The sequence below is a fragment of the Bombus pyrosoma genome, linkage group LG9, assembly GCF_014825855.1.
Source record: "Bombus pyrosoma isolate SC7728 linkage group LG9, ASM1482585v1, whole genome shotgun sequence".
NCBI lineage: Eukaryota > Metazoa > Arthropoda > Insecta > Hymenoptera > Apidae > Bombus > Bombus pyrosoma.
Genome location: NC_057778.1, coordinates 7,645,520 through 7,673,423, shown reverse-complemented (window position 1 = coordinate 7,673,423; position 27,904 = coordinate 7,645,520). Strand labels below are relative to the sequence as shown.

The window sequence follows — 27,904 nt, the reverse complement described above, 5'->3', positions numbered from 1 at the left end:
TACGGATCCTCAAGTGGTCACTGGAGATTCTATTTTCCAAAGGAAATTTATCCTTTCAAGACCTAAGTTGTTTCCTTCCATGGGCTCCGTTGTTGGTAATTTGAAACTGATGTATCTTATACTAAGTTTCTTGCCGAAACCGTATATTTCAATAAAACAAGGACAGCAAATAATAATTAAATATTTAATGTCTAATTGAAAAATATTTAATAAACGAATGCTGTTATTTATTGATTTAAAACAAATAATTTAATCATCTTTTCAGCTAAATTTCAATTACTGTTATTATTAAGCACGAAATTTAATTTACCGAATAACAGTAAAATATTTTCCCATTAGCACTTGGAGCGAGAATCACTGCCGAGCAGTTGGCAGTATTTTTGTATCGCATAAACGAAATGAACATGATTCGCTTTCACCTGAAGGTACACGTTTGTACGATACTTACACAACGATAAATGTAAATCATCGCACATCGTGGATACGCAAACCCGCGTAGTCAGAAAATACATGAAATAATCAAGTCGAGTATTGCTCCGATTAAAAAGTACGGACAAAAAATACACATTTTTGAAATTACAGTTTTTCAGTTACGTATTATTGAAAAATTCCAATGGAATATTATATTCGCGGTTCCATATTAAACGACATCGTAGCCTCCGAAATGTATTTTATATCTTATACTATATACTCATAAAACTTGTCATTCGATCGATTCGAGAATGCCTACCATTAAATCTTCGAGAAATACGACGTGTCTTGCTAAAAGATTATTAAAAAATTCCTTCGTTCCTCGATGATTTGTATCGAACCTACGCACTTTTACTATCGAACTACTATAGAACAAGATACGATGGAATATTTTTCTAATCGAACAAGAAACATCTTATCCTCTCCTTTGCTTCATCTCTATTTCCATGGCCACTAAAATAAAATAACACGTACTATAAGAGTAGAATTACACGTTCCGTCGATGGACCTCTATTTTGAAATTTCTTCGTAGCAAGAACTAACATAATCCTGAAAAACGAAAACCTGCAATTTCAACAAAAATTCTTGACTTCAGCGTAGATTTTCATCGCGACGAAGGTAGAGGAGGAAGGAAGGAGCGTGCAGGAGTATCGGTGCGACATAGCTATCCCTAACCAAGTAGTAGCGCAGACTGGTCCAAATATAACTACAAACACGTGTGTATACAACGGCTGTAATTCGATCCTCGGGAGAATAACTTCGTTACACGAAGCCCGGCAAGTCGGCCCGCCGGATGGGAAGTGTCTGCTTCCGGATGCAACCTTCCAATTTCATTTCCTGACAGCGTCGCGCGTCCTATCTTCGTGCCGAATGACGCGAAAATGGATTTTTAAATCGTAACCCAACGAAACGGTTCGCTTCTTATCGGTGAGTTCAGTTTGCGAAGGCGAAGTCAAGAAACGCTTTTTAGGTACATCAAGTTTGGGCTCATTTTCGCAAGTTACCATGGTTACAGCGGAGATACGAAATACGAGAAACGAATGGAAAATACACGAATAATTGTGCTTGTTACTTCTGAACCATGGTAGGTAAACGAAGAATATTTCTTAATGCAGAAATCTATTTTATTCATTTCCAAATCAAAGTCAATTGAATGATAATTCGCTTAACTTGCGAGAAAGCTCATGCATCTACACACGATAAACGATTATCAAACTACATGACTAACCTTCGTCCTATAACTTGCTATTAGCCACGAAAAGTGGCTGAACACTCATAGAGGAGTACTGTCAACACGAGTACCAGAAGAATTACTAGGAGCCTCTCATTAAGAGCCACTCAAGAAGCCACCGGAGGACCAGAATCTCGTCGAGTCTCACGAGGCACCTCAATCTCCTTAACTCGTCTGAATTCGGCCAAGGGAAGTATAATTCCCAGGCAAGAAGCAAGGAATCGTCACGTCATTTCGGCCAGGTCCTAATTACGTTTCTGTTTCCAGCGATAAAACCGTTAGAGGGTGGTTATTTCGTGGGACAAGAAGAAAACGTCAAAGGACATTCATCTAAGGAATCCTTACAACCTTTCTCAAGAAACTAATCCCTGCAGTCTAACCGTCTCGCCATACCCAGTCACTTTCCCGCTTCTTCTTCATTCATTTTTCTTGCATTCGAGCTCAGAACGCTGGAAAATCAGGCCATCTGCTCGGGATAGTTATATCCATGGCACATCTCGACCATTTTCGATCTTCTGGCTGTGAAAACTTTCATTCCGCTACGAACTATGACACATTTCCTTTTCTTAAATTTCCGACAGAGAGCACCGGAAGAGGCAACATCGCTAATTTAAATTAATTGACGCAGTATGTATATATCTTTTCTATTGTATTCGTCCTTCGATCGTTATCTTGGATAATTGCGCGAAAGATTAGAGAAATTAAAATTAAAAGAGTTGAATATCTTATGGAAAATACACGAGCAAGGGTTCATCCTCGCACGATGAAAAGGAGATGAACCATTAACGTTCTCGTTGGAACAGGAAAATGACTAGAAATGTGCTGCAATAATACAGTTATCGTGACCAAGGGAATCGAGTTAGCTATGGTCGGTTCCACTTTCATACCGTCGCACTTGGCTTGCTCCATGGAACGTTCTAAAAATGTTCGATTCGCGATTAAAAATTTCCGCGGCTTACGACCTGCCACACGTAGCGCAATTTACCATCGAGTGAAATGTTTCAATAGAAATAAACAGTACGGGAAGCACAAATGAGGAAATATCAACAAACGAGAAGATTATATTGATCGAGGCAAGTAAAATTCTTGACTGTATTACACGTAGCTACCGTAAGCTTGACCATTGTGAAAACGACGAACAGAAAGGAAAGGCAACAAAAGAGGAGATGACTCCATAGCAAAAGACGCGATCGAACAGAGAAAATGGGAAGGTGTGGATATCGCTGCAACGATTTTATAATATATTGTGACGTAGCTTGCAATATCGTGAATTTTATGTGGCAGCATTCATGCCCGCCACAAAGAACGAGCCGACGAAGCGTGTGAGTTCGCGCGTGATCACACCCCCAGAAACATTCTCCGTAACTCGTTCCAACGAGGGGTTTATAACCCCTTGCGACCAAACAGAGATAGAAAGAAAGCAGAAATTCCAAGCCGAGAGAGACAGATTAATATCTGGTCGCTTTAGTCGCTCGCTGATGAGTAACGGAATGATAAAAAGCGTGAAAAAATAAACAACGACCAGAGGGGTTGAAAGTGCAGGCGAGGATCCGGTAAACGTAAACGGCTGCTTCTCTTCTTCTACCGACATTTAATATTTCCCTTCTCTCTGTCGGCTTCGTCAATTATGCGCCAGCAAACAGAATTTCTGCCGGAAGGGTGACGGTGTCGCGCGTAAACGCTTCTCGTACGAAGATGGTAGATTTCAAAAGGTTCGTTTCCCCCATCATTGTTCCTCTTCCATCGATTTTCGCCAATTGGTCTTTTTTCTCCCCTCAATTTCTTCTTGGTCTATATCCCGTTTTCTTAGAATAGCTAAAAGATATCTTTAAAATCGTGTCTATGTACTGTGTGATGACTACTGTGTATATGAGGTTGTCCAGAAAGTGTCTTTCTTTTACAGACCCGTCATTTACGACAACGCATCTTTATACAAACGTGAAACCTAATCTGTCGAACGTTGTGATCTTTAGTTTGATAGAAGAAAATGAATCGTACGTAATTCGATAAAATAATATACAACGGAAAATGTTGCGCATCCATTATTTCCTTATAAAAGGAAAGAAACTTATCGGACGACCTAATACTAAACGTATTGCGAAGAAAGACAACGGGAATAACGAAATGTCTCGGCACAAATTAAAGCAGACACGTTGCACGGTCTCGCGTTCGAAATGAAACTTATCCGGTGGACGTAGTTCGGCCGGCAAGGGTTTCTAGAAATTGGAAGATTTTCTTGTAGAGGCAAAGCAAACACTCCGGGTACGCCGGTGCAAAGGGACCTTTTAATTAAAGGGGTCGTCTCTTAAAATAACGCGATAAAGGACCGGAGCTTTTCTATTCAGGCCGACGAAATAAATTCAGCCGTGTGTTTGCCAGTGAGAAGAAATTTTCGTGCCTCCTTCGCTCGGATTAATTTAATTACCGTCACTACCAGATTTCCGCCGTTCTAAATCGGTCACCATCGATCCGTCTGAGGAAAAAAAAAAAAAAAGAAAAAAAGAGGAAAAAACGGGCGTTGATCGGCGTTAAAGTAGAAATTCCGAGATTTTACTCGATTATTAACGTATTACGTATTCCTTTTCAATTTCCAGCGATGTGGATGAAACGATATAAGCCGGCTGAATAATTTGTTACGCGCTGTTACGTGTGCTTTGGCGGGGACGTAAAACTACATTTGCGAGGATTTTACTCGAGTCACGTTGTAAAAAACGGGACAATTAGCAGGAACGGCCTATGGTGTACGGGAGGAGAAAAAGGTTCCATCGCGTTGAAATTGCAACGAGTCAATACTCTTCTCCGGTGTGTTCTCTCGTTTCTGCGCCACGACGTCAGATTCCTCGTCTGGAAAATAACCGTTTCTCTTTCTACTTGTTCCTTTATTCCGTCTCATTCGTGCCAAGGAAAGGAAATCATACCTCGCCGAACGTATTTTACCCCTTAGTAACGAAAGATATATTTCGGTATGGGAGAAGAAGGATAAAGGTAGAGGTAAGTAAAATCCGAGGGCGAACATGAACGTTAAGGTGGCAAGATCGTGGCAGAAATAAATTGAGGAAACCGGGCCCCGATATTTAATTCGAATAGGAAATTCTAGAAGGAATTGCTCTCAGGGAAGGTTTCAGCGGTGTGACATAACCAGTAGCGAAGCTCGATAAATCGGCTGGCGTATCGAAGTAACGCAAGTAAATAGATAAATCGTTGCTCCGAAGAGTTGATGCTTAAGCAAAGAGCAATCGAATGGGATGTCCGAAGGTGTGGGTATTGAAATGGCAAAGCCAACACGTATGCCCCAGTGGAACTCAATTACTCGGTCGATGTAGCGAAATTTAATTCAGAGTCACGCGTTCTACTGGCGAAACTCGATCAAATGGTCGTCTCAGCCAAGTAACGAGGTTAAAGCAATGATTGCGGTCGAACGACGTAGCTGGACAATTTGAGCATTAAAATATTGAATTTTGATCGCGGATTTGACGAGTCGAAGTGGTGTAGGTCAGCCGGATAGTGATCGGGATCGAGTATCGCGACTCAAAGCAACGTTTAATCTAGGAACTGATATTATTCGGTAGTAAATTACGTGCAAAGGGCGTACGACGCGTCGATATGGCACTGGCGATCGGTAGACGAGCCCAACTAATAAAGTTTAATCGATAGGAGCTGAGCTATAGCAATCACGTTCAAGTAACGAAGCGTGATGGATGAACGGACACAAGCTGCAGAGGTGGAACACGTATCAGAGCTAAACAACGATGTAACAAAGCATTTTAGAATATTATAGGCTATACGATGCGGTATATGTACCTATATAGGAAACTGCATTCAACGGCAGATATTGCTCAAAGTCGAAAGGGTGTTATAATATTTCGTATTAATATTTTCTGAACATTTTCCATAAAGTTCTAAAGCGGTATAAAACGTCTGTTATAATTTTAATAAGCGAAGGATAAGTTTTTAAAGCTTTGCATTTAATTTAATTGTATTTTATTGGCTCAGGGCATTATATCAAACCGTTCATGAGTAACGCGCAGTAACAAAATCGTACCGACAACGACACGCAAGAAATTGAAGGAATAGTACGAACGCAACGGGGAGATAGAATATAAAAATTCTAATTACGCATTAGAGCATTCCTGTTGTCCCATTTGTACTCTGTCAGGAACAGGATCAAAGGTAACTACTAAGAGTTTCTTTACTCTGTCTCTCTATCTGCTTTTACTTCTTGTCTTTCTTTTCTTCTTTTATTTCCTATTTTTCTTTTCACTTCCGTACATTTCTTTCCCTTTCCTCGCTTTGTGCTTCCATTCTTTCCTTTCTCCTTCCCTTCCTCTCCTCTCTCCATTACTTCCCACGTGCTCCTTTTTTCTGCTCGTTTCCCTTCCTTTCTTTGCCCTCCCTAGTCCCGTCGTCCTTCTCTCCTCTCTCTTTTCCTTCTACGTCTACCACTGTCTCTGCTCTACGGTATCCTTCGCATTAACGCAATATTAGTGTGTTTCTGGTGGAAAAATTTTCGTGCTTTTATTATATCATAGAGATATGTATTAAAACGTACATAATACACATACGTCTACGTCCAGCTGCCCTCTGAGGGCTAAAGATTTAGTGTATCATGTAGGTAGATACTCTTTGTCGAGAAGTTTACGATGTGACTGTTTAGAAATACAAATATTTATGAGAAGATTTCGCACGTATCTGTCAGATCAACCGCGACTTTTCACAGGGTTTAGGACAAGCATGCTCGAAAACTCGATAAATTTCTGACACAGCGACTGTTTCGTCGGTAACAAATGGATTTTTGCTCTTTTCACGGCCGATAGGAGCTCCGCCCTTCTCACTGGTGCTCAGTACTTACGTGCGAATACTCGCCGCAACCGATCCCACTTGTCTCCCTCCCCCCTGGTTCTGCGCTTGACTCTGAAATACGGAACCACTACCACATCTCTCTCTTACGGCGTAACTTTTGTCCAAGGGCGAACTGATTTCGTTATCCGTTATCTAAAATATTCACTAGAAATCGTTCGTAAGAAAATCCTCATCGGCTTCGTGTATTTTTTGACTAATGCGCTTTCTGCGAAGTCGCGCGACGAAAATTAACCAACGGTGGTTGGTTTAATCGGTCGCTACAGCGATGGACGTTGCAAGACGAAGAAAGCGGCGAGTCAAAACTTTTTCACCACTCTTTTAAGTACTCGAAACAGTTGCCAACACGGTACAGTGCCACCGGGTCTCCGCCACTTTGAAAAGGGCGGGGGTGGAAACGCCGGTAGAATAAGACGGGAGCGGCAGGAAGGCACAAAACAAAGTGCAAGGAGTCTAGGACGCTGCTGCAAGGCTATTGGTAGAGGGCTTTCTGGACCGGCTGTCTGGCGGAGAGGCGGCGAAAGGAGACCGGCTGCTTTGAGGAGGGTGCAAAAGCGAGAGAAATTGTCGGTAAAATGTCCTGTTGCCTCCGCGTTCTGCGGTTTCTGGCTGCCAAACGGTCGACTGCAACGTCTATGTCTCGATAAGTCTGTCGACGGGTGTTTCTAACTTTGATAATTAGTAGCGCGATTACCGAACGGAATGACGGCGGCCACAGGCAATGATATTAAACGGATGAAAAAAGTTAATCAATGCCTCTGTTAATGCCCCGGAAGCGGTTTCTCCGATTAAGAATGAATCGATGCAATTAACGAATTACGTAGTTGAAATGTAATGAATTATTCTACGAAGCAAAATCGTATGTCTTGTTAAACACTAAAACTAATTAATTAATTGTTTATTCAATCCGATAATTTAAGAAATTGTTTACGGCGGACACGAAACCAGTCGCTGGAATATTTTTAAATGTCCGTAGAATTTAATAGATACTGTTCTTGGTTGCGCGTTGGGGCGTAGCCAAAGAGAACCGATCGCTGCTGCCAAAGATACTACTGCTTGAAAATTGGAAGTCTGGAACTTATCGTTTTATTTACATCGTTCACATTGTTTCAACGAGCATTATTCAAATTCCTTTCTTCCGGGAGCTGACGGCGACGCGATGGAACGTGTCCGCCAATAGGAACAAGAAGGAAGGAAATTTACATTGTAACGTTTGCCACAATACTGCATGATTGATAGCACGTAGTACAATAAAATGAGGCAGTCTGTCGTATATTAATAGAATCCCAATTTAATTACTGAGCTTGTTTAAGCTTTTAGATTTTATTCGAACATTGAGAAATACAAATACACCATCCAATAATTTTCTAGGCAATTTAATTTTACCACGGCAAAGATGCACCGTTCCTATTAGAGGGCAAAATTCTTTTTTCAAGGGACTAATTTATGGTGCCGCCTAAAACGAACAATAAGGCTGGACAACACCGCACGCAAAGATTTCGATTCTGTCGAGACGTGCATTGAATTCTTGCCATTGAAAGTACACATGTGCCAACCAGAAAGCATCTCGTGTACGTTAAGACGTGTCCCTTCAGCGTCAGAGAGGGCTATAAATTTGAAGCTCCCGTGGGCTGGACGTCATGGGCGATTTTAACGCGAGGCAAGCCTGCCGCCCTTGTGAAACTGGGATTTTCTTTTGTGGCTGTGACAACATATATCAGTAAATAAGTGGCTGACGTGACCGGACGCGCTTCCCTTCCACGTGCACGATATCAAACCAAGCGAAATACGAGGCACGTATGCCTGGAGACGTTGCTAAAGCGCACAGCGGCGTGACTTCTTTCCGCGAAGAGGCAGAAACTTTACCTTCCGCCCAAGATCTTGTTGTATCTCCTAGTTTGATCGTCGTTGCCTTTATGAATTTATAGTACATTCTCGGAATGTCGATTAATGATACTTTATAGCGCAACTATATTGGATAACTCTTTACATTCCGACCAGGTTTCATATCGCCATCAGATCGGTTGATCTTCCTTCTTAAACTTCCATAACTCGCTTATTTCGAGTCCTATTGGTTAATCCATGTACCTGAACGTACTTAATATTCATCCAGGAACACGAACAATTCCGACCTCTTGCCTCCAGGTAGTAATTTCGAATTCGGTTCTCGAAACACCACAAAACGCGCAGGCTTTCTTATCCTAATTAAGCGCATTTCTCCAGCGGGCGAACATTTTCCAGAATAAAAACATCGGCAAACAGCGGCATTCTATATTACGTTCGTTATAGCATTTCAAGAAACAACAGAGTCCGGTTTCGATCCGCGAAAACAAAAACTGAATTCACAATACCAGTCGGACCGCGTAATGCGTCGGAACAACGAAGCGCATTCGCAATTTACGCGGCGCCGAAGCGGTCGCTGCTCACACCGGAAGAAACCTCGCGTTTCCCCAACTGCAACATCTCTCTCTCCCTCTCTCTCTCTCTCTCTCTCTCTCTCTCTCTCTCTCTCTCTCTCTCTCTCCAAGATCGATATTCCAACAAGTAAAACCTGTATCTTCCTCAGCTAGGAAAAGTAAAAAAACGAGACTGTCCGACTCTAGAGAAAAACTCGGAACCTCGATTCGACCTGGAAAACTTGATTGATCGAGTGAGAATCCATGGATAGCCGGAAATGTTCCTAGAATGATGAAACGTTCTAACAATGGTAGTTCGATCAATCCGATCAGAAGAGGAAGAAGTTTAAATTGTCTGGATGAGACGAAGTTTCATTCCCGAGTATATGGAAGTTAGTTTGCATCGTCGTCCCTTGTTATGTCTCGCGAAAACGGCACAGTTAGAAGACATCGCGACGAACTGGCGAAAATGAAAACTAAGCAAGACTGCCCACGAACGCCTGTCGACGATGGCTCATTGTCTCTGCTAGCGCGCTTTTATCGTTTCTTCTCTCTTCTGGGTTAACCGACTGACTGCTTGGACAACGCTGCTCTTATCTCACTGATATCGTTGATAGAAAAGCGACGATGAAAGAGCGATACGCGTATACTGATGTTCAGAACAGATTTGGTCGCTGTGGGTAGAATCAAAGCAAGCTCATAATTGTCGTTTCTATTCGTTCATCAAACGTTTGGCGAGAGGTAATCGTATTTTACGTTTTCGCTAAATTCGAAGAAAATAATCTTTAGATTAAGCAGAATATAGCAAAAAACTGCGAAATCGTCGATCAGTTGGCTGTATGTGCGTTCGATGCTTTAGGTCGATGGTAAAGCAACCCCAAAAGAATTTGAGTGCATAGGTCTTTGATTTCGAGAAACTGATAAGATCTTTCATATCTCACTTTATAAGATCTTTCGACATTGATATTAGGTGTCTTTTAATATTAAATTTCTACAATTCATTTTGAGAAACATCTGATTGCTTTTATTTATCATAATATTCCTGTGTATTCTTACAATTTTGCATGTAGAAAGTGTAATAAGAACGTTTAAAACGCAAGAAATTGCTACACCAAGGACACAATTTCTCGATTAGTCTCTCGAAAACAAAGAGCCCTTCACTCAAATCCTTTTGGGTCGTCTTGCCAACAGCATAAAACGTCGAATGCACGTACAGCTAATTCATTCGAGATTTCGCAGTTCTTGATATCTCCTCGTAAGTACGATTACAATTCTCGATAGAAGCGTTCGTCTCTCATTTACACGAAGATATGAAACAGAAAGGGATATTTCCAGCAGACGAGAGGGGCTGTGATCTCCTTGCAATTTTACATCCCTCTTCTGTCTGGTGAGAGCGTTCAACCCTCCTTCGACCCCGACAGTCCTCGACCCCTCTTCGTTGCTCACGTCCGAGTGCCTGCGCGCCATCGGTGATATCGTTCTTTTTTCAATTTTCACGCTTACATCCCCTAGTGCCTGGCACTTTCGTTTCTCCTACGATGTTTCTCACTCAATTTCGTGCTCTTTTTTGCCCCATATCAAAGTCGTTCACTTATACCGGCAAAACGGTACAGTAGGTATCTTTATAGCATATGTAGCAAAAATTTAATCCGAAATGTGTTTGAAATTCTGTGGACGAGACAGCGCGTGAAACGTAAGGGAATGTGAAATTATAACAGCGTCGCACGTTAATTTTAATTATCTACGAAATCGCTGCATTTTTCTTTTTATATTGACGCGATTGGCGAACTCCGAACATTAAATGTTATCATGAGACAAATTCGCCACTCTGACAGCCCATTATACACCGTAACGAGGAAACATTAAAACATTAAAATAAAAATATCGGTTTTAATTTGTCGTATCATTTTCTCGCTTTTGCCTGTAAAACAAAGATGAACGTTCGTTAAACTCCATAAACAGCGACATTAAATCGACCAGACACGAATGGCAAACTTTCCTCTATTTTAGAATTTCCGTACTTTCGTTGTCATATCTCTTCGAACTGATTAACTTAGGAGCTAAGCTAACAAATCATAAGATTAATTAACAGTACTGCAAACGTTAGTCGTATAGAATTCCACCACCTTCCAGAACAAATTAGATTAAATTTCACGTAATCGATTCCACGGTTTCAGTTTCCACGAGACGTCCACGCAATGCGTATAAATATAGTCTGTACAAATTTTGAATACCAAATTGCGAATTGTGCGACGCGACGTTCCATAAAAGTCTCGCGAACGAAATTCTGTCCTACTTTTGCGTTGGAAAAATATGCGCCACCCTAACCACCTACCCCCGAAATCCGAGGTCGCGTTTCAATTGAACAACCCTTTACACGATGCGCGTGCAACGGGACATATAGTCTGAATGCACAGCCTGGCTGGGTCTCTTTTTCACCGGACAAACCGGGACGCGATTGTTTTATGCGCGCGACACTCTCGTTGCGTTGTTTCGGAGGAGGCGGACATTTGCATACGTGGCTGGTGGCGCATCAAACGGATCGTACGAACTGGCGTATCGTTTACACGAGCTTACGTACAGGTCTCCAATCGTGTTTGTACGTGAATTTCTCTGCCGTCACGAGGAACGATCGTAGCCGAGAATATTCTACGTTGCAATAAAAGCAAACGATACGAAAATTAATGCCACCGTTATAATTTATCGGTATCTGATAAGAGCATTAACGGTGATTTATGAATTTTTCAAGAACAGGAAGATACCGACTTTTCTAACTCTGCAGAGCTCTTTAAATAATTTTAGAAAAATTCCATTGGAAGAAAATATAAAGTACGGATAGCTTCTTTATATTTTAAAAGCATCCTGAGTTATTTTCTTCCAGTTTATAGTGTTAAAGATTTAACAACACCCTTGTGGCGACGTTAAATCAATATTCCTGTTTCGTATCGGGTCAACACGAACCGCCCTTGCAAACTTAAAATATCCAGTATTTACCACCCTCCGGTTACTACTCGTATACCGTACCCTAGCCTAACCACAATTCATCTTTCAACTACTTCAACTTTTTCCCCGACCAATAAACACACATTCTTCTATGGGTCTAGTTAATCAACACAGTGATAGTCGATGGCATATTCGATGGCCAAGCCAGGGATTGAAACACCTTTGTCGATACAAGAGTACAAATTTAAGGGATTGTCGTTCAAGCTTCAGTCTCTTGAAGAAATTCGATTATCGAGCGAGAGAAATAATAACGACTTATCTTCGTGAGGACTTCCACCTGTCGCGACGTGGAATCGACGCTGTAGTTTGCGAACGTTGTTTCTCTCGTATGAAAGCTACGTAACTCCTACAGAATTTCGAGATTAATTTTGCAGAATTTCCAGTTATTTCCTATTAGTTTCTACGATAATTTCGACACTAACGGAGTTTACTCCAAGAGTACAAAGAATACGGCGTTTTCACGCGAAACGCTAATTTCAAGTAGCGAAAATTTTATTGCCAATAACAGACGTTTACTTAAATAACGAAACCCTCAATTTATTTTAATTAATTCACGATCGGAGCAAGCGTTGTGTTAACGAAATTCGAAGGAATGCCGACGTAAAAGAGCAGCGAGAGTGACGAAGTTATGAATGTAACGATGGTTAAACACGCTGCTGCGACGAAAATACTGCGTTCTACTTGAGTTATGGCGCTATTAGGGCTCGAATGATTGCGTACGGCCACAAGTTTCCGACTGGCGTGTAATTAAGAGCCGACGATCGAGGTTTCGGTTTCGAAGAGGCAGAGATTCGTTAGGGAGACCGCGTGATTGATTGCTGTGCACTTGCTACCCCTCGTTTTCTTCTGTCTTTTATTTGACTTGGTCTATGCCGATGCTTCGATACTATATTCGATCCAATCTCGATACTATAATTCCAATGCTATACTCGATTTTCGTATCGCTCGCTACAATATCGTATCGATGGGTAGACGTTGAAAATGTCGCACGATAAAGCGAAAAGAATTTCGTTATTCGAAACTCACTGCTCCATCCAGGAAGAAACTAAAAGATTCAACCTTTAGATATTTCAGAGTGTAGAACATTCGAAGTAATGTAACGATTGTAGGAAAAACTAACCTTGTTCGGAAAAAATTCATTGGTATTCGCAGTGATTTACATAACAGTCATACTTGGAATATCTTTCAATTTATTCGAGTTTTCATGATTTTATTCCTCTCGTAAAAGCCCCGTAGCAGGCAAAACAAAGTTCCGCCGGAAGAATTTCTTGCACGGCTCACCGCGTCACTATAACTCTCACGATCGACGGATCCAGCGTGCTTTTACCGTGCTGCTCTTAATCAAAATGTCGAATCTTTTTCCCCATATGTTCCACGGGGGCCAAGTGGCCGTCGAAAGGCCGCGATTCTGAACAATTCCGTGGAAGTTCAGTTTTAGACAATCGAGAAGGAAGGAGAGGCATCGCGTAACGGTCGATAGCATTCTATTCCCGCTGGCCATAATTCAACCGGACGGCCGGCAAAGTTCTCCAACTTAGATTAGCGATTCAATTTAGTCCGACGATAAATCATCTTCAAAATCGTTTTTTAATCGGGACAACGTGTAACTTGCAAGGCGACGACCGGTCCTTTTTCGCTTCCGTCTTCCCATCGTTTATGTCAGTCCTTTGATCAGTCGATTTCGCTAATTTAATAACGACAGACAAAAGATATTTTCTGCAGATGAATGTCGAAGATTTGGAAAGCTGCTTTCGTTTGATGCGAGCCGAGTTAGAGACAATTTGCTTTGTAAATCCTAATTGTGTTGTATCCTACAGAGATGAAATTGTATTCCGCTTTGTACAATCGCGACGTAAACAACTATAGCAGCGTTGAAACTCGTACGCACAAAGGAAACAATTTTCAGTGGATAGACAAAATGATAAAATCTCCAAAACGTAGCAGCATCCCGTTTGTATTTGCATTATGTTCTTCATTTAGTCGCTAATATTAAAATATTAATGTAGCTCTCGTCATTCATTTCGAAATTGAAGTTCAAAGTAGCAACGAGTAATTCCGACTGATCTCCAATTTTAGGAAGCACAGGAGAGCAAGAAGAAGTTGCATTAGGAAAATAGGAAAGTGGCGTTCCCGCGACATCCTCGTATATACGTTTATCTATTCGTAATGGTGGCTGGCGATGCTATCGATCGCAGAAACAACCAGCTCGTAATTACTAGTTCGCTTCTACTTACCAGCTAAATCGCCACGATAATTCTCCGCTGTCGTTCGCGACCATATAGTCGCGCGACCGGGTTTTCACCTAAGTGGATCATCAACGTACCGAGTTTTGCGCTGCCGACGATCGCCTCCCTGATCTGTAATCTGGAGAGCAACTTCGAAACCGGTAAAATTTTCATTTCTGGAAAATCCCAGTTGCTTTCGTGGGAAACGAGGAATAATTCTCTGAATAAGATTAATTATTTTTGAAAGGTATTTCGCCCTCCTTTTGTTGTTGAAAGGGAATTACTAATTTTCACATGACAAACGGAGAAATAATATTTCAAATAAGCGTATTTCCAGATCAAAATTGGAATCTAGATCGAACAAATCCTCAACTTCACCGGAAGCGAATGATCATGTTACGAAGTAAGTTTAAACCAGTATGTATAGTAGAAATTACAGTAACGTCAGCGAACAATCATTTTTTTCACTGCTCCGACGAATTCAGCGAGTTCCTTATAAGAATACGTCAGTCGGTTTTGATTCGTTTGCAGACTCGGTATTTTCCGCTGCGGCAACCAGGCAGATAGTAATTTCAAGAATTTATATTACGCCCACAGCAGAATAGAGACGCACCGTGTTTTCCTTTTTTGATGGGAAAAACGCAAAGAGGGGGAAAAAAAAGAAGGGAAGCTGTGAGTTCGATATAAAATAATATATGTTCGTTCGACTGACGATTTTCAGTGAGAAAAGAGTGTAAGAACAGCGCAAAGGTACAAGTTAAGAAGGCAACGAGGGTAGCGTTTCTTTGTGAAACGTAATTCGTATTCCAAGTATGAGGTAACCGTTCACCTGCCGCCAGTTGCAGCTCTTTGATGTCTTCCTTTCCACTCGGCTTCCACTCTTTTTTCTCTCATTAAGCATTAGTACGTGTCATGAGACGCTCCTTTGCTGCGTGATTAATTAAAACGACATCTTCGCAGGCTAATGAGCCTGCATCGTTCTGCATGGTCAACATTTTATGTATAATATACGCGTCTACGATTTACTTTCGGTGAACGCGAAGGAAATAAAACGATTTAAGTCTTAATATTTGAATTTTCTACAGTTCGAGCTTCCAAAGTTCCAAAAACTTCGTAGAAATAGGACCCAAGAAACTTCACCATACTCAATTTTTCCTTTATCAAACTTTCTCCAACCCCTCTCCCGCAGCAATAAATCCATCCCCGACTTTCCTAAACCCAAAGACCGTTCTCCACCTTCGTTCGTAGCGAAAGAGCGAGAGCCAGTTGCGAGGAACCGCGCGAGAAATACAAATGGTGCTTGATCATCGTTGGGTATTAGGTGGATCCTGGATCAGCGATATAAAAGGTCGCGTCCCGAAAGGAACAGGGGAAGTCACTTTATCTTTCATTCAGCCTGGTCGAACAAATAATTTCACGGGCGACGGCCCTCAAAGAAATTCATGCCTGGCAACCGGCTATTTCGGATCGTCGGTTCGAACGAATCCCGACTACTTGCGGATTCGATTATTAGTCGACGCGGGTGGGAAAACTTGCCACCTTCTTCTTTCACAGTTCCAAGTCGCAATGTCTCGCCGAGAGACCCGTGGGATTAGGCGTCCGTGTGATTGCCAGTCTCTTTCCTCGTTTTCTTCGATCCGTTTAACGTTCCATCTTTCTCTATACTCGGATAGAATGTTCTGAAACGAAGAGAAACGAGCGGCCGTGCATTAAGCGAGCTCGAACTTTCACCCGGTCTTCCATTAAGCTAAAGTCTGGAATACGATACCGGGGAAACAATAGAAGCTACCCCGAGTGTCTTTCGGTGTCGCGAATACTCCGTATGATAGTTCGAAAGTGTTCGATTGTAACTTTTATAGAAGAATGTTAATAAAATGTTAATCGAATGTAGAAAAAAGGCTTCAATTTTGATAGATATTAAATCGTAAATGTGCATAGCCGAGGCTGGTTTCAAATGTTCCAAGATGAGAAATTTAACGGTGTGAAGATTTTATGCAAATTCTGGACCTTTCGAGACCCCTTCCTGCATAAATGATCGCATTAAACAAATACGATTAACCGTCGAACGTTGCTTAATGCCTGGAAATAATTAATTCCGGATTGTGGATTTATTCTGTCAGAAATTGGAAATTGTACTCTCAGAAATTACGGCTTCTGACTCAATGGGGGAAGTTTGTGAAAAGAAGCCGACAGATGGAGGTAATATTAAATAATGCCGTTTCCCCGATAATTAATTGCCGCTACGTTTTATCATTTTATTCATTACGCCAGAACTAACACGAAAGTCAACGATTCATGGGCGTTAAATTATTTTCGAAGAAGGGGCTGTCTTGATGGAAAAACGAATCATCGTTATTAGAGCCGTCCTACATCACATTCTACAGAAAATTTTGTTTTATGACGTGATGTGCGTTGAACGAACCGTGGAACTTGTTAGCCGGCCAATCTCGCGAATAATGAATAGCCGACGAAATTGATTTAACACCTCGGCTGCGTCGCGAACGCTCAAACTCGAAGAGTTGAAAAGAACATTTTCAAAATGGAAAATCGATCCGGGCTCTTTTTTCTTATTTGGATTAATACAATTCGTGATTTTGTTGCGCCGTGAATCGAAAAGGCGAATGGTATTTTTTTAAATCAGTCGCCTAAAACGAAGGAATCGATATCGAATGGGGAGAAAACAATCGGTCTAAGTAATCAGAGCACTTCATTAGAGAGCACCTTCTGATCAGACTCTATAATAGACGACTAATACAGTTGATCGATCAAAGAAAGAAAGAAAGAAAGAAAGCCACGGAACCTTTATCTTTACTCTCCAATCAGGCCACTTTAAATCACTAACGCGCTACGTCTCTTCTTTCTTTCGATTCAATTGATCGGAATAACGCTAAAGTAGTTAATCCAAAACACGAGAAACGAGGAAACACAGTTTAATCAGAATTTCAGCTCGCGAACTAAATATTCAATGCGAAGAACACGATCAAACTCATCTGGATCTTCAAGTAGATTCCGCTCGATGGTAGATCAACCGTAAAACCGGTTCAGTTCAAAAGAATACAAGCCAAGCTCCGACGAGAATTGAAAGTCAGCCAAGTTGAATTCGAAAGTTCGCGTAAAAGACGAGCCGTGTAAAATATTCAGGAATTTCTCCGGTTGCTCTCACGTTTGACGGCTCCACCACTTTCCACTGTCTTACAATTTCATCTCAATGTCTTCTTCTTCCCCCCCCCTCTCTCTCTCTTTCTCTCTCTCTTCTATATCGATACGCATGTCGAAGAAGCCTGCAACGCGGACGTTTCTCAGAATGAACGATGCAATGACCGTAGTCGTCTAAATTGTCCGATCGATGAAAATTATAATTTTCGTAATTAGGTCGATTGCAAATTTGTAAAAATAAGTGTCGCTCTCGATACATCGATATATTACGTATTAGGAGATACGAGAGGCTGAAAGTTCTCGTCAAATGCATGATAACTATTGCAAGAAACTCAATAAAGAAGCAGCCAGGTTTCTAGCGTACGAACGGGTTACGCTGTCTTGACGGAAACGAACGTACCGTCTGCTACCGCGTTCCAGCGGCGTTGTCGTTCACGTTTTCTTAACACCTGCGTTACCAGTCACGTCATTGGATGCCGGTTTACGAGCGTGCTGGTTCGAGACTTTCCTTTTACAGATCTGACAGTCAATACTTTGAATGCGGATCTGCGCGCAGCTTTTCTACCGCCGCTCTATCTTATTCGATATAAAAACAGTTATTTATCGATTTCATTTTCCATTTGCTGATAATCTATGAACAGGCATTCCGCTAATTGGACGACAAGATGTCGAACAACCCACAAGACGTATCCAATGTCGGAAGATCATGAGATTCTAGACACGCGTAGTCCAGCTTCAAGCCACTAAACACGTGTAATGCTTAAGCAGCGTCTTCCTGGCCTCTGACAGAATCTATTCGCGGTTCGATAATTCCCCTTGTCGCCACTAGCAACGTTAATCATGTTCAGTGGAGTCAAGCGATCAAAGACTATGATCAGTCTAACGAGCGAACCGTTACTCTTTGTCACCATCCCGTAAAAATGAAATTTTGCCAACAATAAAAGCAACCAAAGGGTGCAAGAGGAAGCAACTGGCGTACGCGTAAAGAAGAGAATTTCATAAACAGTGACAACGATAAAATTATCCTTCTGTTTGCGAGCTGCGTGAATCCACTGGCTAGCCAGGATGCATCTTTTATATGGATTGCGGCGCACGGCGTAACCAGAGCGGAATGTTAAAAGCTTACAGCGACGGCTCTTTCGCTGTCACTAAATTTCCCAGCGATCTGTATGCACGGTCCTGTTTGTAAACAGCCCGTGCATCGCTGCTGCATTATTAAACGGCAGCTGGATCGGAAATTGTTTCAGTGCTGCGCGCCTCGTTGCACGAACCGTCGCTTGACCATCTTGCTGAAGTTACGAGATTAGATTTATGCATTGCTCCATCGTTCGCGTTTTAGGGATAGTCGACGGTACAGAGGTTCGTACTGCCTTTGTTCGTAGCCCTACCTTCTCGCGGTGGTATTAAACACATACAGAATTATGTATTAGCAAAGTCGAGGGATTCATTTCTTGCGCGCGTGCTGTTTCAGTTAAGGAAATTTTTAATAAAAAATGAATTCTTAATGATTTCGTTTCACATATGAGAACGTTGTCGAATGGATGCTCCGAAGCACCTGGCGCTTGAATTATTTTTCGATCGCAGAGCCATAAGTGGTGGCGACAGGATCGAGCACATCCGCGACAGTTTCGCATTCTGGACAGTTGCCTCGACAGCAGGTAGTCACGCTCGCGCGCAGACTTGCAGAGTAGCGTGTTCTGGTTTCCTATTCCGGCTTACATTTACGTCTGTACGATGTTTCATTGTCGAAACGCGAACGTGCAACCCGCGATACACGAAAGAGATGAAAACGGTTTGACCCGAATCTCGTAGCAAGGGGTTGGATCGGGGAATTGCTAGACCATTCGACTACACGATTTTTTGACAAGTACAACGAAGCTCGTCCGTCGAAGCATCGTGTCTCGTCCTTCGGATCGATGCTAAGCCACGTTGATTTATTCGGGAAAGGTATAGAACCGTTCCCGACAAAAGCCCTAACTTGTTTTGCTTGGGCGACGATATAATTTGTTGGGTGGTTAATTACGGAATATGGCTCGTGGTGGCGACGGTTTACAAACTAGTTGTTTAACAATTAAACAGGTTTCAGAGCTATTTGCAGCGTGTTTGAAGCACGAGTAATTTCGAATAACGAACGTTACACAATGTCCAAACTGGAACGTATTAGTATTTCAATAGAAGGCGATATTGACAGATTGTCGTAGGGTGGTTACTTACTTTTTAATAAACGATTTCATAACAACCTTCTACTACCATCGATAGATCAGTTTGCTCGGCGACACATCAACAACAGTGCACGAACAATCAGAATGAAAAAGTGACGTACTTCTACGTTATTGTCTTAACACCTTAATCCTTCTCCTTTTTCGCTCTTTTCTCCGAGTTAGAGAGCCGTGAACGCGTACGCGTCACGCGTATTTCGCAAAAATATGTCGCAGCATTCCCGACGCTTTTGCCGTTCAATTTCCGGCCCGGGAGAGGTTGCAAGAAAAACGGGGTACACGAGGGTAGGTTGAGAGCGAGTTTAAGGCGCGGCGAAAAAGTAAAATTTCCTATTTCGCAGGCAACACGTCATGATGCATTATTATTGAAACCGTTCCTTTTCCCTACTCGTTGCGCGTGGCGCCAGTGAAATACGTAACATTACGCGGGAACTTGAAGGGAAGGGCTCGAGACGCAAAAAAAAAGGGGGTCGCTAACATACAACCTGATGTTTTACACTTTCATACGAAAATGAAATTGCAAATTGCAAATCCTCTTACACCGTTTCGTTTGCGTTACTTACAAACGTTCCTTCCAGCAATAGCTATACGCTTAGGTAACTGATAAATTAATTTAATGAATAACGTCGTGGCTATTAAGTAACGAGAAAAGAGTTTCCAAGCATTTCTAAGGAAGCCGTGATACCTTCGTTAAAAATAAGATAGTAGGACGACGTTCTTCGAAGAATTAATTTGCAGTAGCTACCAACCATATTTCGAACGAAATTTCTCTGCCTGCGGAGGTGGAATCGACGAAAGGCTAAGCGAAAATGAGGTATGTAAAGTTACGTTGAACACGCCTGCTGGAATCTAGTTTTATGTGTTTTTATCATGTTTACTGATATCGCGCGAGGGTGGATGGTAGGGACGAGCTCAGAAAGTTACAACATCAGAGAGGCAACATCGAGCTACTTGGGTATTCAACATCGACAAGTATGCTTAATATTAAAACGCTGCGTTCGTTTACGATAGTTTCGCGCATAAAATGGATTTCCAGGGTCTCCGGTTCATTTATAATTTCCTTTACTCCCGTTGACCCAGAGGCGTGCGCGTATTTTCGTTGCAAAAAGAATCAGAGTGAAAGTCATATTCGCCTATGGTCGTCATCTTTCTTTATAAATCTGCTAGCCACGATACAATGATTCATTACGAATTACTGTTCAGTCAAGTTTTTCATCCCATCTACTAACTGTCGTATTATCGAACCAGTCGGGTTATAATTCCACTTCGAATCAAATCAAACGAATCCCTATAGAATTCCTGCTAATCATGTCAATTTACCAGATTGTAAAAGACACCCTACATACGTTAATAACAAAATGATTTCACTTTTACAATCACGCAATCAGGTTTCCGCATTCCATATTTCCCCCAACGTCGTCACGGCAAGCTCTCCGATAGTTGTTCAATTATTTATATCCCGCTCTGTACATTCTGCTTGAACTCCGAGGCAAATCTCAACTCTTTCAGGTCGAAAGCTCGATCTAGCGACCCCGTTAAGCCATTCGAATATCGAGGCCATTAATTTTCCTAAAGGCAGAGAACGTGTAAAATTACTCACCCACAGCCGGTGCGTAAATGTTCAAATAGAGACAATCCTCGCTTTGATTCCGTAGATGAGGTAGCAACCTCTTCAAGTATTCCAACCGTCCTTTTGGCATACGCTCCAACGCTTCTTGCTCATTTGAAATGTCGGGCAGCTTTTGAGGGCAGACAGGACTGACCGAGTCCGATAATCTGCAAAAGAGAATTTGTTTTAGTCAGTTCGAATCGAATGCTCGGGCACCTTACTCTCCGATGAATTCACGATCTAATGGATAATCCGATCGTTAATTCTGTTTCCTTTCTGGAGTACAAAATTGAGAAAATTTAGCGCAAGTACCTGATAAAGTGATATTATCAGGAAAAGGAAATCTTCTAGAAAAGTTCAAATTAAATTTTTGATTCAGTCAAGAAGTCTGTGAGCTTGAACATTCGGAAAAATGTGGTTTGCGAATATTCTCTTCTCGACAACCAGCTCCCAAGTACTCCCCGCTGAGTTAATTATGTGTTCCGAGTGTATTGCGTTACGAGTACCTTTGTCCCCTAGATCGTAATGTATGGAGATTAAGGTCGTGTATAATTGTGTTTCCGTTTTTGCTTCGCTGGCAGTGAGAGGAGCAGGAAGAGGGGAGAGGAAGGTGGTCGGGGAAGAAAGAGCGAGAGTTGTTGGAAGCGAAGGGATCGCTAGTTCTGTCGGAAATTCTAAAGCCTGTATTCGAGAATTTTGGGAAACGGTGGCTCGCGAATTTCACATTTTTCTCCCCTGACATTTTGGAAATCACCGGTAGAAGCATAAAGAATTGTTTCGCCAACGTTTACATAAATTTTCCTTGGATAAATTTTTAACCAACTCCTATGAAACAGCTGGTCGGTGTGTATGGAAGGATACACGAATACAAGGCCAAATACTTGGGCGAATTTCAAAGGAGCTGTTTGGCATAACTTCGCGGCAAATATGCCGATGAAATACGTTGAAGGACACCAGGATTAAAGGGATTTTGGTTTTCGGAATGTCCCTCCGAAATCTATTCTTTTGTCAAAATTTCTTACTTCCTTCGGATATTAATGCAATAAGAGCAGAACTCGAGTTTGCAGAAGGAAAAAATCGCGAACGTTCGAACTTGCATTCTTAATGATCCAATTATCATTTCGAATTCCAGAATTATCTAAACCTCTAGCGTATCGCCATCGTGCGAACTATGCCTCCGTCCTTTCGTTATACATCCACAACATTATTTATCAATCTCTATCAAACCTTTGCTACACTGTTGTTCCTCGAAGAGGTGAATGGACAACAGGATGGAGGTGTAGTTCGAAAGTTAGCGTAAACATGGCTGGTGCGAGTAAATTTTTCTCTTTGCTTACCTGACTCCTTCCCACGGGCTGGGCGCCTTAGTCGGTGAAAATCTGTTACCCCCGATCGGAGGGGTGGCGTATGGTATTCCGAGATAGACGTCGATTGGCTTGAGGAACTTGGTGTTCTCGAAGGAGCGTATGACCCCCTGCACCTCGCCGTACCGTGTCTGAACGATCCGTGGATTGAGCTTGCTCTTGATCGAGAGCGAGAGGGTGGGCGGCGCAATCAGACAGACGAGAATCAGGAAGAGTTCCATCTTGCTCCTCTCCGTCCCTACCCCCGCGCGTCACCGCCACGATTACCCTGTGCGACCACGCGCGCGCGCACAGACACACACAGTCGCACGCGGCTCCTCGCAATCGCTATCGATCACCTGTTCCCGTGACGATCGCTCTTCATTTAGGCCTGTTCAAGCGCTAACTGCGCGCCACCTTGACGCAAGCTTGCGGTTTTCCCTGAAATTTCAGTAGCAACTGGTTCAGACGGCAACTCGGCTAGCCCCGTTTCCTCTACTTTACATCTAGCGACCGTGCCGAATATCGCACACCTTCGCAAGTTGCAACGAATAATTAGCGGCTCTTCTAGTTTTACACGTTGTGAGTTTTGAATGAAATTTGCGAGAGGAACGTACGAGGGAACTGGATGCCCCGTCGCGAAGGGAGATATCTTCTCTTTGCCTTTTTTATAAAAATTTGATCGCGAAGTAAAACGTTTTGCAACAGGTGATTCGATGGTGATTCTTTAAATAAAAAATGAATAAAAGTTCGTTAGTAGAATTTAATTGGCGATCACGATGTTTGCAACCGCGTCAAATTGTGGGATCGACAGTACCGTTTCTGCCACAACCTGGGCAGAAAAATAATTCCGCAGAAGTACGCTATTCATCTCGCTTCGGGGCCGTTGGTTTTAAATTCTCATCTCGTGCAGGAAATTTTCATCGTTTCTTGATACTAGATAAAGTGGAACGACTAGCGCGGTTACGTGCGTGTGCAAACGAAGGGCATTCTTTATGGAAATGGTGAATATCTGAAGCGGAGCGCTCAAATTGACGTCGAATAAAGGTCGCAAAAATAATCATCGATGACTTTGCTTGAAATTCTGGAACGATTCACGAAATGGATTGGAAGAGAGAAAGAAATGTGCCACCGTTTTCCGAGAAAAACGCGAAATTACGAGGCAGCGTTTCCTTGCGTTTCGAACTCGTTCTTGCCCTGGCTACGTAACGGTGTCCCAATTTCGACGTTGCTATTTCTCCAAGATAAGGAAAGATATCATTGAAAAAGTAAATGTAGCGAATAGCCTCGACATTTTTAAAGCACGTGCCGTACCACTAATTGAACGATCTTAATTCCTGTTGATAGCTATGAATATTTAACACGGCCGTAAATCAGGCGGAAATCAATCTGATATCGATCGAGCCGCGAGTCTAAGAGGTTCGATAAGACGGCGGAAAGTGGCCCGGAGCGAAGATAGGCCGAGCGTACTCGTACATGGAACCATTATGGAAATCAGTACTTATCAGTCTCGGGAAGAGGAAAAAGAGAGAAGGGAGAGAGAGAGAGAGAGAGAGAGAGAGAGAGAGAAGAAAAAGGAAGAGAGGACTGGAGTTTAGTGTCGTCTAACTGGATCACGCGCTCTTCGTCATTCGCAGACTCGCACTGAGAAGCAGGAAGAAGGAGATAAGCTGTTTCAGGCGAACGGCTTTTGCTTATCAGTGGCGCTCGAATCTTTTCCCAAGAATCTATCTGAAAGATTTTCGACCGTACCGTAGGATATCGAGAAGCCCTAGGGAACGAGCCCGAGGATTTCGGAAATGGCATCATCGAATTCGATCATCGTTTCTGCATAGCTGAAGTTTGCGGCTCGCAATAGTATAGGTCAACGCTTTCGTCGACTTGCTCTATTTATAGATATCTACATACAGTTTATGTTATTCTGTTTGAAGTTAAAGCGTCGTTATTTGGACAAGAATGTCTGAAAGTTACTTTTAATTAAGAAATCTCTGCAGGCTTATTTGCAGTTACAAGAATGGAAGATTGTCGCAGATAATACTGAAAGTTAGCGGATTCTAGCAGCAGTTCGCTGAATTTCGTATTCTTTCGTTGGAAAAGACACAGAGAAGGGATATCGAGGGAAAATTGGTGGGTCCGGTTTTTCGCTGACGTCGAGACACTTACCATTAGACCCGATCATCGACTTTAATTAACCTCCTGGTTAGAATAGCAGCAACAGCAAGGCGAGCACCGACTCAAGCCTACGAATCCTCCTTCGGCATTTTTGCCACTGAGTGTAACGCGTTGCGATCGATCGCTTAATTTCTTAGCTCCATTTCTTACCGATCTCTACGCGCGTGACACCGCTCGAGGCGGATGAGGGTCGCGAAAACACCGATACGTCGCGATATGGAATTTCATTTATACTTCTGTAGAAAGTTTTCTTGCACGATTCTCAAAACCTCGACAACCTCGATGCTCTTCTTTTCTAATATTACGTCGATTCGTTGAACAAATTCGGGGGTAGAAGACGGAGGCAGCTGTTTCTTTAGGTACACAGCGAGTTCTGAAACAGAAAAATCAATACGACTATTAACAAAAATTGAAGCAAGAATATCCAGCGGGTTTGTCTCTAGAAAAAATGAAGACTTCTCGTTTTGAGGAGAAAGACGATGAAATGAAACGATTGGTTTTCTATCGAAATCGAGCCAAGCAACGAAGTTGAACATCGATATCGAATAGCCAAGTCGCAAGCTTAACGGAAGATCTGTAATACAAATGCTTCGTTCCAACAGAGGTAATCCACTTGAGAAGATGGTTGAGCAATTATCATTCTACCAGGTACTGTTGTTACATCGATCGTGACATGAATTTACGAAAGCTGAATACACGTAGTCTGTTAATGTAGACGAAACGATGTAATAAACGTTTCAAGGGACACACACCAAGTAAAACGATCCTTAACTATCTCTTTACGTTCTACCGTTTCTGAAAAAGAGCTTAACGAGCGAACAAGTTTCTTCTTTCGAACGTGTTCATGAATATCGCAAACGTGACTCTTTTTTTCTTTTTCCACGTCAAGCAATTTCTTCGCACAACTTGATGGAACTGGGTCATTCGATAATTCCAATTAGTTCGATTTAATATTCTCTTGAATCGCCATTCTTGCAATCGAATCGTTTGGGCCAATTTCGAGAGAACTTCCGCCGCTAGGCGGAACAAGATAAAACTCGGATCAAACCCGAGCGATAGCGTTCTTTCTATTGTTTCGCTCGATCCACCACTATTCCAGTACGCAAACGTGCTTTCCACGCGGGAAGAATGGAAGACGCGTTCCCGTAAGGCCGACAACGGGGCGCAGTTTCGCGTTCAATTAGCGCCGTTAAGCAGACTAATCGAGGGAGTCAAGCCGCGCGCTACTAACAGCCACCGCTGGTATATCTATACCTAGCTCCACAGTCGATTAGACAACTACCCAATAAGTGACTCCACGACGCGGATATTATCAGGCTGCCGAGGGCAAATGACGGCAGGAGGCTGCGCTTGTAACCGTAACTGTGTGGTTCTGGCTGCATTGAGAGATATACATGCGAGTGAAATCGAGTGTCTGATAAGTGAATCCGACTGAAATGTAGAAATATCGTGGAGAAAAATATTCGAAATATCTTTCCTGTTATTGACTCTAACACAATCGGCGAGAAACATTCGGCGGTTCACAAAATCCAAAGGACTTTTATCCTTGAATTTCGGTTTATCCCGGTAGTGGAACGAGTCAAGAACAAGAGCATCTTTTTAAAAACGTTGCGAAAGTAGAGAAAGAAAAAGAGACCGTGGAAGCAAATTTTCGCGTGTGGTCAAACGACCAGAGAAGCAGGTAGCTCATTAACCACGCCACACTCCATTACGTCGCTGATTATTCCAAGCGAGGATAACCCAGACGTGTAGTCCACTCGTTCGCATACCAAGCGACCGGGCGCGTCACACGCTCGCGCTACGTGCTCGCACGTTGACGCGCGAGTTGCGTGACAGCGTTCCTCTCTGCTCGTGCACACATAAGCACACATGGACGAGTACGTATACAGACAGACATGCAGATGGTTAACAGAGCTTCCCAACTACTGCCTGTGGCCGATAGACTATTTGAGTTTGCCAAGTAGTAATAATTGTTTCTAGCGGGCAACGTTGTCCAGATGATAGGCGAATACGGCATAGTCTTGTACTTCGCCCCAGGCGGTATTGCTGACGTAGCTGTTTAGTCCAATGCGTATCGACCCCGTCTCACATGAAATTTTAGACACAGTTTTGTCCCCCGCGTTCCTTGGGCGGTTTAATCGAATTCTTGGTCGCTCTTCCGGTATCGGCCGGAGGAAAATTATTTTCCGGAAAATTGGATAGCTTTTAAGGTATTTTCTGCGTGAGAAATTTTGATAGTTTCAAATATAACTCGTGTAGATTTTTAGATTTATGGTATAAGTATAATATATACGAGTATAGTATAAATGATACAGTATTACGCATTTTTACGTACAATTCTTAATATCTGTACGTATTCTGGATCACCTGCTCGTAATTTAATATGTTCGATGCCTCGATGGTGTTTATCATATCATTAGTAATTATTCAGTTACAAAATCATGACGCGTAAATATTAATGACTGCACGCGTGCACGTATAAGTATTAAATTACATTGATTAAGAAACGAACAGCTTTATCAGGGATTACGTTTACTTTGAAAACACCGTGAACTCAAATGCTCCCATTATACTCGTTGTTTTTTTGTACTGACCCTCGACCGATACTCGATCATAGGATAAACATTTTTTCCAGTCACCGAGCGACGTCTGACCGTAGCCTGGATGCTTTCACTGGGGCCATCGATCATCGTCTGTCCACGTACATGTTTATTCTACTGTGACGCCGACATCAACCTCAAAGCTTTCGTATCTACGAGGTGCCGAATAAACTAGGCCATGCAAGGTAATTAAAGGAGCCAAAGAAGCAAACACGAGGAACATAACTTTGCGGATCAGTCGGACTTTCCAAATTTCATTTTGTCCGCGTGATATAACACGATACAGTGCTTATGTAAAAGATTCGGCGAATTTTGGAAAATCTCAAATCGACGACCGAATCGATTCAAAAGTTGAAAGCTCTGTAGTCCATCTTTCAGCCGGCAAATGCCAGCTTCTAGATAGTCAATTTCGCCCTATTGTACGCGAAATATGGGAGCAAGTTGCGTACGCCTACCTCGCACGGTCGGGAAACCGCAATCTCTATTTTTCAACTGGTGAACAGATCGATTTGGCAAAAAATATACTTCCTCGACGAAGCATTCTCTCCTTCTCAACAAGGCAGCTTGACGCGCTGTCAATTTTACATCACGACTTTGTTCGGCTTGACTGTTTCCGTCGACA

At 42.4% G+C, this 27,904-nt stretch overlaps 2 protein-coding genes across 5 annotated transcripts in view; one reads left to right on the top strand and one right to left on the bottom strand.

The window, feature by feature from the left end:
• The window catches only part of LOC122570975, a 307,523-nt gene that overhangs the window by 181,743 nt on the left and 97,876 nt on the right, over window positions 1-27,904 (top strand). The gene's annotated exons all lie outside the window — the stretch shown is intronic.
• Window positions 1-27,904, bottom strand: part of LOC122570968 (neuroligin-4, X-linked) — a 261,432-nt gene that overhangs the window by 179,458 nt on the left and 54,070 nt on the right. For all 4 annotated transcript variants that reach the window (XM_043734044.1, XM_043734046.1, XM_043734047.1 and 1 more), the window contains exons 2-4: window positions 24,674-25,055; window positions 22,505-22,951; window positions 21,159-21,334 (exon numbers count right to left, since the gene is read on the bottom strand). In XM_043734044.1, coding sequence (XP_043589979.1) covers window positions 21,159-21,334; window positions 22,505-22,752 — 424 coding nt within the window. In that variant the 5' untranslated portion in view covers window positions 22,753-22,951; window positions 24,674-25,055. The remainder of the gene's footprint in view (window positions 1-21,158; window positions 21,335-22,504; window positions 22,952-24,673; window positions 25,056-27,904) is intronic.